Source organism: Arctopsyche grandis, chromosome 1 (assembly GCF_051622035.1).
Source record: "Arctopsyche grandis isolate Sample6627 chromosome 1, ASM5162203v2, whole genome shotgun sequence".
Lineage (NCBI taxonomy): Eukaryota > Metazoa > Arthropoda > Insecta > Trichoptera > Hydropsychidae > Arctopsyche > Arctopsyche grandis.
The window spans coordinates 8426434-8442020 of NC_135355.1; the positions used below are offsets into that span (position 1 = coordinate 8426434).

The 15587-nt window shown below is 33.3% G+C and overlaps 2 protein-coding genes across 2 annotated transcripts in view; one reads left to right on the forward strand and one right to left on the reverse strand.

Annotated features, from left to right (window-relative positions):
• Window positions 1-621: 621 nt before the first annotated feature.
• LOC143920236 (uncharacterized) lies at window positions 622-6173 on the reverse strand. The gene is made up of 4 exons (XM_077443023.1): window positions 5647-6173; window positions 3237-3427; window positions 3003-3169; window positions 622-2911 (listed from the first exon to the last, which is right to left on the reverse strand). The coding sequence occupies exons 1-4, from the start codon at window positions 5828-5830 to the stop codon at window positions 2716-2718; spliced, it is 738 nt and encodes a 245-aa protein (XP_077299149.1). The 5' UTR covers window positions 5831-6173; the 3' UTR covers window positions 622-2715.
• A 1419-nt stretch (window positions 6174-7592) lies between these two features.
• The window catches only part of LOC143916663 (uncharacterized), a 102146-nt gene continuing 94151 nt past the window's right edge, over window positions 7593-15587 (forward strand). Inside the window, exons 1-2 of the mRNA XM_077437866.1 lie at window positions 7593-7618; window positions 7975-8167. Of these exons, the coding sequence (XP_077293992.1) occupies window positions 7593-7618; window positions 7975-8167 (219 nt within the window). The remainder of the gene's footprint in view (window positions 7619-7974; window positions 8168-15587) is intronic.

The following is a 15587-nucleotide window of genomic DNA, read 5'->3' on the forward strand; positions in this document are numbered from 1 at the left end:
GTGGAACAATACCTCCAGTCGTTCCGGTGATACTTTCCACTTTGAGATAATTTATGGGACCATCACCGATCTTGGCACTAGGAGACGCTATCGGATAATTTGATTTATGCCTAGTGCTTCTGAAGCAAATTGAAGTACAAAGCCGGCGACGACCCATAACTTGGAGATAGTACGTGTCTGAAATCCAAACTCCATTTCGGTGACACCGCTTGATAAATATCCACGATTCGCTCCTTTTTCTTCGCTTTCCTCACAACGGTCTGAAAAATGTGTATTTATGTGATTATTTCGTCTTCGGGTTGTTCAACGCAAACATACATTCACGTATATTTGTCTAAAAAATTCCATTAGAACACAAACATCCATGCCTGATAATAAAGTACCAGCGGAGTGGAATAAATGGGACCGATTGAATCAATGAATATATTCACAAGTAGATTTTACACAGTTTTATTAATAAAATTTCACTCTAATGTAATATTTGTAATGCTATAATACAGGGTTGCCCAAACTTTTTCTGCAATGGAACACTTCGCAAACTCACACATTTTAACGGAATACTTGGCTTATTTTTTAGGTTGGGAAATTCCTACTAGTAAAAATTAAAAAAAAAATGTTATTAAAACATATTCTTTATTTAGTATTTTTTTTTAAATATAAACCTATAATATAATATAAACATAAAACTATGAATAAACAAAACATCTAATGACTTTGATGCATATCTTTTTGATATTAGGCATTAATTAGGCACAAAGTTGCATTCTGCACTTTGACTTCGTTGCAGAATTGTATTTTTTTTTATCAAAAGATGCAATTTCTTTTCTCTCGTATTAAAATTATAATACTTTTTTTCCTTGTAATGATAAGTTAACTTCATTACAGTCTTATATACCCATATGGTTTTCCGCCTGTACCTACATATGTACATATGTATGTAGGTACTTGACGCCATAAACATTAGTTGATGTTAATCATCACTCGCCTTTCAATATGAAGTAGAAGATCTTTAATTGTGTTGTAGTGTATAAAACCTTTCCAAATTGTCGCGGAACACCTAATCAGTTTCAGCGGAACAGGGGTGTTCCGCGGAACATAGTCTGGGAAACCCTGCTATAATACGTTGAGTGTACTCCGTTTCACCGACTTGAAATTTCTCGACGTTTTTGGTGTATTTCATCGTGTTTGTACATATAAAAAATAAACTAAATTTGTTTTACGTCGTGAAATATTTATTTTACGATGTAAACATTAACTATTAAAAATATAAAGTAAGAATTGATTTGTAAACGTTTTAAATATTTTAACGGTGTGTTTATAGCTTAAAAATCTATGAATAATCACAATATGTCTCGCATATTAAAGATATTACATACATTTTTGTATACAATATAAAAATTCCTATTCAAGCAGACGAAAAGTCGAAAAAACGAGACTCCAGAAATTTCAAGTCAGTGGAACGGAGCGCACCGAATACATTGTATGTAGGGTACATATGTACATATGAGCCGTTATATTTGAAAGTGGAGAAGTTCTAATTTTTAGTTCCAAAAACACTATTTATGTTTGACTTCATAAATTGTTACCACTTATTTTAATTCGATATGTCCAGAATCTCGGAAAAGCAGAATAAACGTATCACAGGTCATCAGTAATTTTTAATATTTTTAAACGCAAAACATTATATAAATATATATTTAACGGTTTGAGAGATATTTCTCGAAATAAAGAAAAGTGGACTTACTCCGATTTGAAATATAACGGCTCCAGTGGCGTGCCATCCATGGATGCTGTGGATGCTGCGCATCCCTTAAAATTTACGTCAAAAATATTTTCATACCGTTTGTTTTCTGAATTTCTTAGATTTATTTCTCTTACATTTATTTTTCATTACGTGATTATGATATATACGATCTTTTGTCTGATCCAAAATTGATATAAACGAGCATCCCCGTTGAAAGGCCGTAGTCGTCTGCGTGACCGATGCTTGTTTCACATCAAGTCCGTATCGCCATATGTATATGCTGAAGTTCTCTACAAATCCTTTGCGCAAGCGCATAAGTGAGCTGTCACTCTTGCCTATGCGCATGAGTGGGACAACTCTACAGTCGTCTCGCTCGCACGACACTTGCTCTGGAAGCAAAATCTCCTTTGCATGTATAGACTTTATTCGCATTTTTATTTATGGACTTTCGCTTGATTCGTTGATTGATATTTCGTACGTTGCGTCCCAAGTTATTTACTTTTATTATTTTATTGTAATTTATTACGTCCTAAATTATGGTTGAAAAGTCACCGCACGCCATTGAACGGCTCATATGTACATACATATGTATATGCTTTGTCCTAATATGGAAATAGAAAAATATCAGCCAAGTATTTGTGTTTTGGGATAAATTCACAACAGTCATTCAGATGACGGAAACCGATACAATAACGTGACGAAAAATTGAGGTACACAAAAATTTTATGCTAACCATATATTTTGTTCAGATGTTCCCATAGTAAATTACTTAAACATTTTTCAACAAAAAATATTTTTTATTCTTATTTGCCGTAATTTGAATGAAGACTGGGACTTTAATACTGTCTTTACTATTTGTTTAGTATTATATTTTTATTTTTTATAAAATACATAAAATCATAAATTATTAAAAACATTATGATTGGATACTGATAGACTTTGACGTTTAATGACACCTAGTGATCAACGTGTTACTTGACTACATAAGCCATTAGTTTTAAATGTTCCGCAGAGCTATTATATTTGGTTTTGGTGATTTCTTCTAACTTGTAAAACGGCACTTTTTGATATGTGTCGTAACCACATTTTTCAGCAGCTCTTTGTGATGGTAGACCAGTAAAAGACGCAGCTGAAACTTTAAAGCCAGCCGCTTTGCATAGTTCATTCCTGAAATTTAAATTTTGTTGGTATTCTATACGTATTTTTTGTATTTTCATTTTTTTATTTTTGTGGTGATTTTCTATAGAAAAATTCACACCTGGCTTTGAGTAGCTCGTGCCCGATTCCCAATCCTCTAAAATCGGGACGTACGGATAGTCCAGCGTCTCCCAAATATTCATCTACTTTGTATCTCTCGAAAACGTCATCTACGGCGTCCATTTCTGAGAAAACTTTAAAGAGTGTTTGCATAGCTTCAGATTTGACCTGTAAAAATAATTAAAAATAAATTATGATCAAGATTGAATATTATCGGTACGATTTTATTTGCGACCTTTTTAGGAAAATGTGCAGCATCTTTTCTAACTACGAACATTAAATTGAATCCGATTATTGGAGGCCTATTTGTGATCATATCGTACTCCACATTATCGTCAGGCAAACATAAAATCATCAAATTTTGATCGAAATATGATGATTGTAATTCATGAAATTCTTTTATAGCCAACTCATCGTATTCGATGCCTGGAATTAAATTAAAATCATTGTTAAATGTAAAGTACAAAAAATATTAACGGTTCGTAAGATAAATTTTGCTATATTACAGTTGGGAGGAAAGTTTTTCTTAATGTTTTTGTGTGTTTATTGTATTTATTATTCAAAACGGTGGCAAAATATGAAATTTTTGTATAAAAAAGTGAGGAATTTTACGACCGGATATTAAAGGATAAGGAAAAGGTCAAAGTATGCGACAGAGATATAGTGTATTAAATAAATATTATATGTAAAGAAAGTAGGTATTATATACTGTCGTTCGATATATTTGATTATTTCGAATCGAAAGGCGTCGCTAAACGCCATAAAATTATTTTCGTCCCAAAAAGGAAAAACGATAAAAATGGATCAAGAAGAAAAGTTTTGATTGAAGCATTACAGAGCTAGGGAAACACCAGGGAAATTTCACGATATACATTTCTTTAGCATTAAATAAATATACTTTTACGAGTCTTCAATTTGCCGCTTCTCTCTCCTATTTCCTATTGGAAATAAAACATCAGTTCATGCTTTTTTTTGAGTTCTGTGACAGTCTTATAATGGCCGTTCCGCATAACAACAACACAAGAAGAGAAAAATTGGCGAAAATTAAGAATATATTATTGTACGACCTTCAAAATATGCGATACGAAACATTGTACATATGTATGTATGTATATATGTAAATAACCGGTATTTTGTTTACATATCGACATTGTTATGATACACAGCACATCGCTTATTAAATTACGTAAAAGTTTAACGAGTAGTATAGTGAAAATGTGTATGTTTGTAATACATATTATGTGCATACAAGCATTTGGTTGTGTTTGGAAACGAATAAAATAAAAACAAATTGTGAGATTACAAATACATATAAAAGTAACTATGTAGATTAAATAAATTGTCGCCTATTACATATTATCGCCTATTACATATATTTTCTATGTTTTATTTATTTGATTGGGTCATAGAAATATTACAGGTGTCCTTAAATTCGTCATCATGAATCTATGTATCATACATTAAACTATAACGTGTGTATATATTTATTTATTACTAGCTGAACCCGGCATGCGTTGCAATGCCACAATAACGCATGCAATTCCCGTTCCCGTTCCCGTTCCCGTTCCCGTTGCGTTCCCGTTCCCGTTTCAAGTGATGGTTGGAGCTAAACGCCGTAGAGTAACGTCTCTTTAACGCCGTGCCGTCATAAACCAACCTGTTATCTTGGTTACCAACAAACACATTTCCTTGACTACACAATGGCGCTTCATACTTTCGCGTCGGTAAAACCGTAATAACGAATATTATTATTGAGAGATTTTTTCCCATTTTTTTTCACAGTAATCTTCCCGGACATGCATACAACAAATCCTGAAAGTTCCATCGTAATCGGTTCAGTGGTTTAGGAGCCTATTCGAGACAGACAGAAAGACAAACATTCAATTTATATATAAATAACGCAAAAATATAAAAATATCACAATAATTGAAAAAGAAAATATCAATATGATGATAAGATTAATAGAGATTACATTAATGCGTTAATATCAAATTCATAATTTGAATTACGTATCACAAACCACAGGAAATAAAGTCCGACCAATTGGAAAAGAAAATATCAATATGATGATAAGATTAATAGAGATTACATTAATGCGTTAATATTAAATACATAATTTGAATTACGTATCACAAACCACAGGAAATAAAGTCCGACTATTACACCGATAACATTAAATGTGTCATACGTGTGCAAATTTTGAATGTCCCAAGTTGGACCTACATAGTATAAAATCTCATCAAAATATGAAATTTTGTCGTGCTAATATTTAATACAATTTATGTATTTTTTTAAATTGAAAATTGTAAGTAAAACGGGATCATGAAAAAAAATGACGAATTTTTAAAGAGAGTGCTTCCGTCAAACAAATACTCGACTTGCATGGAGACTTTGAACTCCCGTTAAACAGTCAAAACTACTCACTTAAACTGATATTGATAACTGGAACGATTGTTAAAAAAAATGATCCAATCAAATGTCTCGAGTATGCATGTACCGGGAATTCCGAGTATTCACATATAATCCCTATATGTATATGTATATATGGTATTATTCCGTTTATACTATACTATTATGCGTATTATATAATACAATTCAGAAGCGGTTATGGGTAAATTTCAAAGAATGTAATTTCTTGTAATTACCAATGGCCTTGTTCAAGGTTTCGTCCCTCATAAAATATTTAACCATGAATTCCATGAGGTCTTCCTGCATCTCTTTCGACCCGTCCTGTATTTTCAATTTGACGACGGTGCCATCGGGTCGCTTCCTTTCGAACCTCTTCCAAACTACCGGAAAGGGCATGCCCTCGGGCCTTTTCCAGACCATTTTCGACGCGAAATTTGTCACTTATTCAGACGATACTATGGCATGTGCAAAATCCCAATCGGAACACTCGAATTTTTGCACTCTATCTACGTATAAAGCGTAGTGTTTGCAGGTCACTTGTACACTATTCGTTCGTTCTTGCTGATCGGCCACATCGTTTTTTAATCGTGTTCACTGTTGCTGCGTAACATTGCACGAGGTCAGCGATTTCCAAACTGTGATCGTCAACCGGGCCTTTTACGTGTGGTTACGAAATCGATTACAATCACCTCCAGAGACGTTTCGAAATGTGCCCGTAAACAGTCAGTTGTTCCGATGGATCGATGGGTAATTTGAAGTGACTATTTCTAATTATGTTGCGAATTGTTTTATAGCTTCGTTGGTATGGTGGGGGAAGCTTCTTATCTATAGATTTATAAAGGCTCACCCCCACTTCCCCGAAAAGCTGCGCATGAGCAACGGTCTGTATATGATCTTATCGTGCGAATTTTTCCGTGGAGTGGGGGTGGGACTTAATAAAAAGTGGAATGATTTCTGCTTACTTAATCAATCATATCACTACTAAGAATTTTTGATATATAGAATATATTGTTTAAAATTTTTATTCAACATCTAACTGGTGTTTTTTTATTATTGATGCAGCGTGTTGCATAAGCTTGTAATATTAGGTATACATTTTAAAACATGAATTATGTAGTACCGCGACAGACAAAAGCGCCCTGACATAAAGGCCCCGACAGCACCGCAAGGCGATAAAACCGTGAAACATAACCACTCGGCGACAAAACCGCGAGACAAAACCATTCGGCGACAAAACCACCCCAGCAAAAGCGCGCGTTGATAAAACTGCGCCAGAATTAATGATAAAATTAAAATATCAATTTCAACCGAGTTTTGTGGGAATGTCCAAAATAAAATCTTTCTTCGCGCGGTGAAGTCGGGGCGGTTATGTCGGGGCACTTACGTACCGAGCGATTTTGACTGGACACCGAATTATGTACGTATTTATATTTAAAATTAATTTTAAGAAATGAGATTCAGTAATTTTTAACTGCATTAAGATTTGACTCGTTTATTTTTTTGTATAATTTTAATAGCAACGTTTGCTTAAGGTATTCATTTCCTTATTTTCAGTGAGATCAAATTTTCATAAAAAAAAAACTTTATCGTGAATGAATATAAAATAAACCAAATGGTTAAAATTTTATTATAATCATTTAAATGTATGGCGAGTAATTCTTTATTTTTATTGAGCTAAGGAATTAACTTTCTAATGACGATTACCAGTCATGGCCGCCGAAGAGTTTATGGGATTTTCATTTATATACGATTATGCAAAAATATATTTACTATATTTACTTTCTTAATTTCCTCTTTTTGTAAATAATGAATCTATTATTATATATTTAAGAATAGATTTTCCATTAAATACCCAAAAAAAATTTCAATATGCTATGCATTAATTTTTTAACAGATAGAATCACTATATAAATATAATACAATATATGTATATATACAATATACATACATATGTACTTAAACAAACATATTTGAAATTTGACTAAATATATAAAAATCAACTTATAGATATTTAAGATACGTTGGTATGAACATTCATTAATATTCAATACGTGAAAAATCCTTGAATCCTCGTACATACATACATCATATGTACGTGATGTTAGTAGAAAGCATTTTCATTTAATGTAAATAACACAAAATAATTAATCTTTAAAGGCCAATTTGAAAATCAGCACAAATAATGATTGAGAACGAGTATGATAGATGGTAATTGATATGATTATTGAGTTCGTCTACTAGTCAATTGTACGATATAGCGCATACTTGTAAGAAATTGTCCATGTTTCAACATGGATGCGTAAAATAAATGCATTATATTTGCGCAAAGCTTGAATGCCGTTGGTATATTCGTGGCACAAGAGGCATATTAATAATATCCATTTGGCTTTACGACTCTTCTCCATCTGACGCAAAGACTTGTTTAGTGTATAAATAATAACTTTTAAGACGGAACACATAATATAATATACATATGTCTGGATGTGAATTTTTTACTTTATCTATGTATGTACAATGTACGTAGTAACAATATATGAAGTTTTGTTTTTTTATTATTGTTTCAGGTTCAGTGGAGAGTTGCTGGTTAGCGTCTGCAGCGGCTTGCAAGGGCGAAGGGCGGCTGCCCTTCTCGTCGGCGGCAGAAGTTCTGCTGCTGCTACAGCTGCCCTGGCTGCTGCTAGAGCTGGTCTACCTGTCCTTAGAGCTCCCCCAACCAACTATGCAGCAGCTAACAACTTCAAAGATACTCTACCCCCTGTGAGTAAAAATTCCATTCCTCAAATATTTTACTATAGGTGTAGAAAATAAGATAAAGTTCGATAGCCTAGTGTATTTTTACTCAGATTCTGGTAATCGGCCAACTTACGTACATACATATATATGCTCGTATGTTATGAAAAGGACTAAAAATAAATGTATTGAGGATCATTTAACAGAAGCTTCAATGGAATTCAAACACTGCCGTATACAATTTTTTTTATGTATAGCAGATATAAAATGAGATGAAAAATTCAATTATCTCAAGTAATATGACTAAGCAATGTATTAAAGGTAAAAATTAAAAAAAAATGCTGTCAAGATCTTGCTGATTAAACAATCTAGATAGACCGTCTCCTATCAAAATTGTACGGTTTTATCTTATACATATGTATGTACATATATTGACGCTGTGCTATATAAAATAGGCGTCACCAAAATCTATCCACCGAAAACATAATTAATTTCCACTTTCCATTGAAACGTGGTAAAGTGAAAAATTAGTGAAACTACATATGTAGCTCATAGTATTACGGGAGAAAATACGTAAAAAAATATATTTTTAACTTTTAAAATTCACTAGATAATTAATTATACGTATTTTAAAGAAATAAAACATCAAAATCTATAGAAAAAAATATCTGAATATTGATTCCAACACTTATTTTTGGCACGGCAATAATACATTTTGAATTAAAGACTGCAAAAGCCAAAAATCTGTAAAAAACGCACATATTTTAAAACGCTCATATCTCTTAAACGAGCATTATTGTCATATTCGAATTCAGTGGGTCAAACTTAGTAAATATTGATGTCTCCGCTCCGGTGTGTAGAAAACGTGATTTTTTTTGCTCAGTGTTATCAAACCCCTTGGGGTTCATCGGGTTTGCCACCGTTTTTTACTAACCTCTTATACGTTTCACATGGTTTTCGTGTAAGCGGTCATTTTTATATCCCTTATCTCTTATCCGATCGTTTTCATACTTTGCCATATTGCTCATTTTGGTCATCAATATAAGCTAAGGTATCATCCGCAATTACGATCGTGAAAAAATATCGTATTAGACACGTTTGAAAATACTGCATCGTATTACACGGTGACGTTTATCTGTCACATTCATCATTCACATCGGTAGTTTCATTACTTTTTCGGGGCCCCACGGGGCTGCGCCCCTTGTGGCGCCCCCTTTTGAGCCCCATGGGGCTGCGCCCCATGAGGCTGGGGCCCCACGGGGCTGCGCCCCTTGTGGCGCCCCTGGCGGGGCCCCATGAAGCTACTCGCCTTGCGCCCCCGCGGGGGTGAATCCATTGAAACGAAAAAAACAAATCGGCGCCCATGGATCGAAAAAAAAAAAATCGAATCACGTGTTCGATGACGTCACCGATCTACGGACGAAAACGACGAAAACGACGACCAAGGATACATACAAAGTCTCTTTCCAAATTATAGATTAGATACTAGCACAAATTGATGTTTAGCTAATATTAATTGACGATACGTTTGACTTATGATTTATCTTCACCGCAATTGCAATTCCTTTCAACGAATATATGTACATATAATATATTGAATTGAATAAATGCACTTCGCATGTATTCAATTGCCTCTAATTGCAACTATGTTCAGTTAAGAGGCAATTAGGATATGAGTGATTTATTTGCAATATATGTATGTATGTATGTACATAATGTTGGGTAGGGGTGAGTGAAAAAGAACGGCTGGAACACTTAGTGAACTGAGTGTGGATGAGCATGAGTTTCATTTTAGTATGGTTAGTAGTTATCCATGTACATTTCTTAATTTATGTTATTGCTATGAGTATATCAGATCTAGCGTTTGTATGCATTTTTATTAAATGTCAGGTAACAAAGCTCCATTTTCCGTACTCCAACTTCTTTGGTGTGTTCGGCAAGTTAACGGCTTGGGCACAGGACTGAAGTGAGAATACATATGTATATCTGTATGTCTGTACAAGTATTCTTGAGTATGTATGGTTGAGAAGGTGCACGTTATAAACATGCAGTGTGTATACAGCATGTCGATAAGTGTGGCTCGGAGGAACTCCAATAATAATATCGTTTGAAATTGAGCTGTCAAGATTGCTCGCGAGGTTTTGAATTGGACAAATTAAATCCGAGAGGTGAATCGGGGCTTTTTCACAATTGAATTGAATTAAATTTAAATTATCCTTCCCGCGTTGGGCGCAGCATTAAGCGGAGTTGTCTTAATTCCACACCGTGGGGGCCTTTTCCTAATTATAAAAATTAAATAAATTATTTTTCATTATGGCTCGACCTCGGAGAGTGCCAATTAGAATGTTACGTGCAAAAAATTAGTACCTTCTGAGAAAATCCTGGAAAAATGATGACATTGATGATATGATACATATGTATGTATCTATACATATGTACACCGTAGTGCACTGGTAAAGGTATTGCATACTAGTAGATAGATCGTGGGTTCAAATCCTAGCCAGATACGCCGTTGGCGAGTTCCTGTGGTTATTAAAAAAAACACGTATCGACCGTCTCCTTTTAGAATTTTTTTTACAAAGCTTTTATATGATACACTTTCTTAATAGTTCAGGCAATATTCCTACATTCTTCCGATTGGTTTGAAACTTTGCTATTTTGCGCGGTTTGGTCACCGATAGAAATTTAAATCGCTTCCGATATTTTATGGCACATATGATGTAAGTACAGGTATTCCTCGACTTACGACGGAGATACGTTCCTGAACCTCGGTCGTAAGTCGACTCCGTCTTAAGTCGAGGAATATATTTATATAGTTTTTTCGGTGATTTTACTTACTTTTATTAATGCAGTAATTCAAATGAATTCATATTTAAATTTAAAAAAAATTAAACATCTACATCATCTGTACTTATTAATTATAAATTATACATCCTCATCACTTATCACATAAGTACAATCCATTTCTTCATCTTCAGTTTGAGATACAGTCGTATGAGTTTTTTTGAAAAATGTGTCTAATTTTGTTTTTATAGTATCCTGTTTTTTTTCTCTATATATTTCTTGGTAGCATGCGAGATTTTCTTGAATCCTGCGGTTCACATTTGAAAATCTTTCACTGTCTGGGTCCATCATTTCAAACTTTTGTATTCCTTGATTAATTAAATTAAAAGCATTAGTCATTTCTTTCAATAAAAATTTTTTCAGCGGTTCCGCAGATGTGATTGATTCATTTTCAGCAATATTCTGCAACCATTTGAGTTTCAAGATCTAATAATTCTGCATTGGTTAGATCTTCTGAATCATTTTCAAGAAGTTAATTGATGTCTTCGTTATCTACTTCAAATTGTAGACGTTCACTAAATTGTACGATTAGGTTAGTAACATACTCGACATTTTTTTCTTTTTCGTATATGGAAAGAGAAACGGGTTCAAATCGATTGGTGAGTTTTTTCCATATTCCGTACATACATACATGCTGAAGTAACTTCTTTCCATCCCTTATCTATATTTCTTATAGCATGAAGGATATTATAATTTTTCCAAAATTCTTGAAAAGTTTTTCCTTCTTTTATTGCTTCAATGCCTTGCGCAAATGTAATGTTTAAATAATGAGCTTTAAGAGACGCAATGGAATTCGCTTTTCAATCTTGTCATCGATCCAAATCACTAGTAATTTTTCCATTTGTCGAATGGGTCCGAGTCTTTTTTTATTTATTATTTTAGATTTGATTGACAAGGACCCTTTAACGACTTTACGATTTTTTTCTTTATCTTTTAAAATATTGGAGACCGTTGAATGTGACAATTTCAAATAATTTTCCAATAATTTTCCATCACTTTTTTACCACTACCATATTGTTTTATCACTTCAAGTTTCATTTCTAAGTCTATCACCTTTCTCTTTTTTTTAACAAGAGTTTCTTTATCAGTCATTATCTCGTTTCTTGATCACACATTATAAATAAAAATTTGAGCACTAATCAACACGAAATTGAGAAAATAAACATCCTAAAACTATAACGAACAGTTATGTAACAAACGGTAACGACCGTATGAGTTTGCGACTGGTGACGAATCCCAAAGGAATGAGTGATAACTTAATATTTAAAACTACTGCGATGTTTCATTTCTTCCGAAAGAGAATTCCCCGTTTTCATAACTCACATCCGCTTGAGATTTATCAATCAATTTTTGAAAAATAATTAATTAATAAAAAATTTTTTTTTTCGGTCGTAAGTCAAGGACTACCTGTATGTATATATGTATGTATGTAAAAAATAAGAAAATTATTTGTTTATTCGTTTGAAAATATTATTTTAAGGTTTTTATAATATTAAAAATACTATTTTATTTATAAGATTAAATATAATTTAAAAACGAATATTCAAATATCAAACAAATACATGCCACACACGTACCTACATACATAAATAAGTGTGTAAATATAAATATATGGGTGGGTTTACCAAAATTTTACCAGTAATGACGCATGGATACGAAATTTGAGCCGGTATACTAGACAAAGTCCAATGCTCTCAGAAAAGTATGGAATGGCATGAAGAAGTGAAAAACACATACTACATATGTACATATGAAAAATACATAAGGTCAGCTCACATAGTGGAGCGAGTTCAGTGATTGATATATCAATGGTGAGTCACGGAATGACCTAACTATTAGAAAGGATGATAGGTGAATAAAAAAGTGATTGAAGTGTACTTGAGAGAATGTATAAGAAATATAATGGCCACAAGTGTGACGAGTGAACTAAATAAGAAAAATGTGTGGGGTTAGATGTAAGAGTTCCTCAATATAGAAGAAGAGCGTTAAAGAGGCTTTCACCCAGCGGTGGATGGTGAATGGCTGTGGATGACGATGATGATATAATAGTCAATTGAACAATTGAAGAAGATGATTTTTGCTGGCAGAAACGATTGCTATTCGGATTAATAAGCAGTCATTCGATGAAGTATTTGTTTGGCTGCAAATGCTGTTTATTATATTCGATACTTTTATAGCCAAAAGTCAGTAGGAAATACGGAGAAGAGGACATAAAGTGGTTTTATATATTTTTTCGGGTCGAGTGGCAAGAGAACGAGAGGAGAGGAAGGGTCTGTGAGGACAGTAAAAACCAAAAAAGCGACAGTTCGGTCGTACGTTTCTCGGACGATATCTTTTATAACCAAAGGGGGAAGAATTCTGATTTCCCTTGCGGTTCTTTCGCTTCGAACCGATTGTGTACTATTCGGTATAGTGTAGTGCTACACCCAAGCGACGATATGAAAAATTAAAGAGAACTCGAGGGAGAGAAATGTCGGTGGAAATCTATCCAATCTAGCTGTCCGAGATAAGATCACCCGGAGAGGGCGAAAAAAATAATACCCGTCGGTATCGGGAAGCACTTTAAAAGTGTCGGTAATTTATTTTTTCTATGCACGGAATGTATGAGTTTGAATGTATTTAACGAAGGAGTTTGCGGGGTTAATTGACCGGTTAAATGATGTGAGAAATTGCTTGTTACTCGACCAAAATGGACTACATACATATATCTATGTACATGCTTTATGCTTCAGCTTCGTAAGTATGCGCGTGAAAGGGGTTAATCTTTTTTAGAAACTTAATGGATGTACACGGTCGAACGATAAGCTATCTTAAGTGCTGGTACATCGATGGTGTTTCAGATTCACCCGGGAAATTAAATTTTGCCGTAAATTTCACAACAGCTGAAGGTGTACGTCATTTATTTTCAAAACTTTATAATAAAGGCTATGCATTATAATAAAAGTCAAAGCCATTTAAGATATGACATGTAATTAGATCTTATAATTTCATGTACATTGTACATACATATATGTACATATTTAGTTATAATCATTAGGTTGCTTTTGTACTCGTAGATATTTGGTTACAAATTAGTCTGTATAATATATATACTACGTTGAATATACGAATAGAGTAATTAATTAGAGTGTAACGACAGTTTCGTTCAATGGACAATTATAAGGTTTCCATTTGTTATATTTACTAATCATAGTTAGAGACATGAATTTTTAGCATCTATTTTTGCCAATTTTAGCATTTTGATTTTGTATTTTGGCGTTTTAGAACATTTAAAAATGTTTAATTTTAGCATCTATTTTTATTAGAATTTATGTAATTTCGAATAAAAGACAATTTCGAAGAATTTTTCATGCATATGTAAATACAATTTAAAGATAGCACAATTAAAAAATAATAGAAACTTACAAAAATGATTTCTAATTAAAATATAAGAAGAAAAATACAAAGACAAAAAAACTATATAAAACTATAAAAAAAATATCTTCCAGTATCCACATTATTAAATAGACACCAAATTGATCTTAGAGCAGCACTACAAAACTCTTCATATTGAATTTGTATTGCCATCAATAAGTGTAATATGTAAATATGTATGTATATCTGGGGTGGATCCGTTTTTTATATTATTTAATAAATTTTTGAAAAAAGGCTCATATCTTTTCAAACGTTGAGCCTCTGTTAATGCGTTAAATAACGGTAAGTTTTTAAAAATCAAAATCCTTTATTTAATATTAACGTTTGATTTTGAACCTGCTTATGTTTGGAATTATAAATTTTGGAAATGTTTGGAAATATCTATAAATTTTGTGATTTTAGCATATATTCGGCAATATTTCCCAATATTCGCCAATATTCATTAAATATTTATGATTTTAACATCTTTAATTAAGCAAGCACCTATGTATTGTTTCAACTTTAAACATCTATGTCAAAGATGGTAAAACTGCAAATCCTACCCGCTAAAATGAAACATGTAAGTTCTAAGGAGGGGGAGTTGCCATTTTTATAAAATCCTTAATTAAACATTGTCGCGTAATAACTCCGCCACTAAAAAATTTAGAACTAACCGCCATCGAACTAACAATTAACAACACCCGTCACATAGTAGCATCCGCTTACAATCCTCCCCAAAAACGATTATTGGCATCCGATCTTAACAAAATATTTAACATTGGTAGTTCGGTAGTGGTAGCTGGTGACTTTAATGCCAAACATCCGTTATGGAGTTGCGTAAACACTGACCAACAAGGCACAACTCTTTTTAAATACATTCAACTACCAGATACAATCTTACTTCATCCGGATACATACACACACTATCCCACAAATAACTCACAACCATCCACACTAGATCTTGTCCTCGTCAAGAACTGCCCAAAAATATCGACACCAAATGCCCTTCAAACCCTGTCATCTGATCATCTCCCGATAATCTTCTCAATCGACGGGAAACCCGAGGAAATCATCAAGCATAGTTGGGATTACGGGAGAGCTAACTGGCGAGAGTTCAAGTCGTACATAAATGACCAAACTATTCTAACTTCTACCACACTCACAAACAAAACAGAAATCGACAGCTCCATAATACACCTGACGGAATCAA

What these genes read in the sequence shown, in the direction of transcription:
- LOC143920236 (XM_077443023.1), bottom strand. Translation starts at nt 5,830, where the DNA reads ATGGTCTGGAAAAGGCCCGAGGGCATGCCCTTTCCGGTAGTTTGGAAG. An exon ending in AACCTTGAACAAGGCCATTG is followed by an intron (nt 3,428 to 5,646) that starts GTAATTACAAGA and finishes ATTTAATTCCAG; the next exon opens with GCATCGAATACGATGAGTTG. An exon ending in CTGCACATTTTCCTAAAAAG is followed by an intron (nt 3,170 to 3,236) that starts GTCGCAAATAAA and finishes TTATTTTTACAG; the next exon opens with GTCAAATCTGAAGCTATGCA.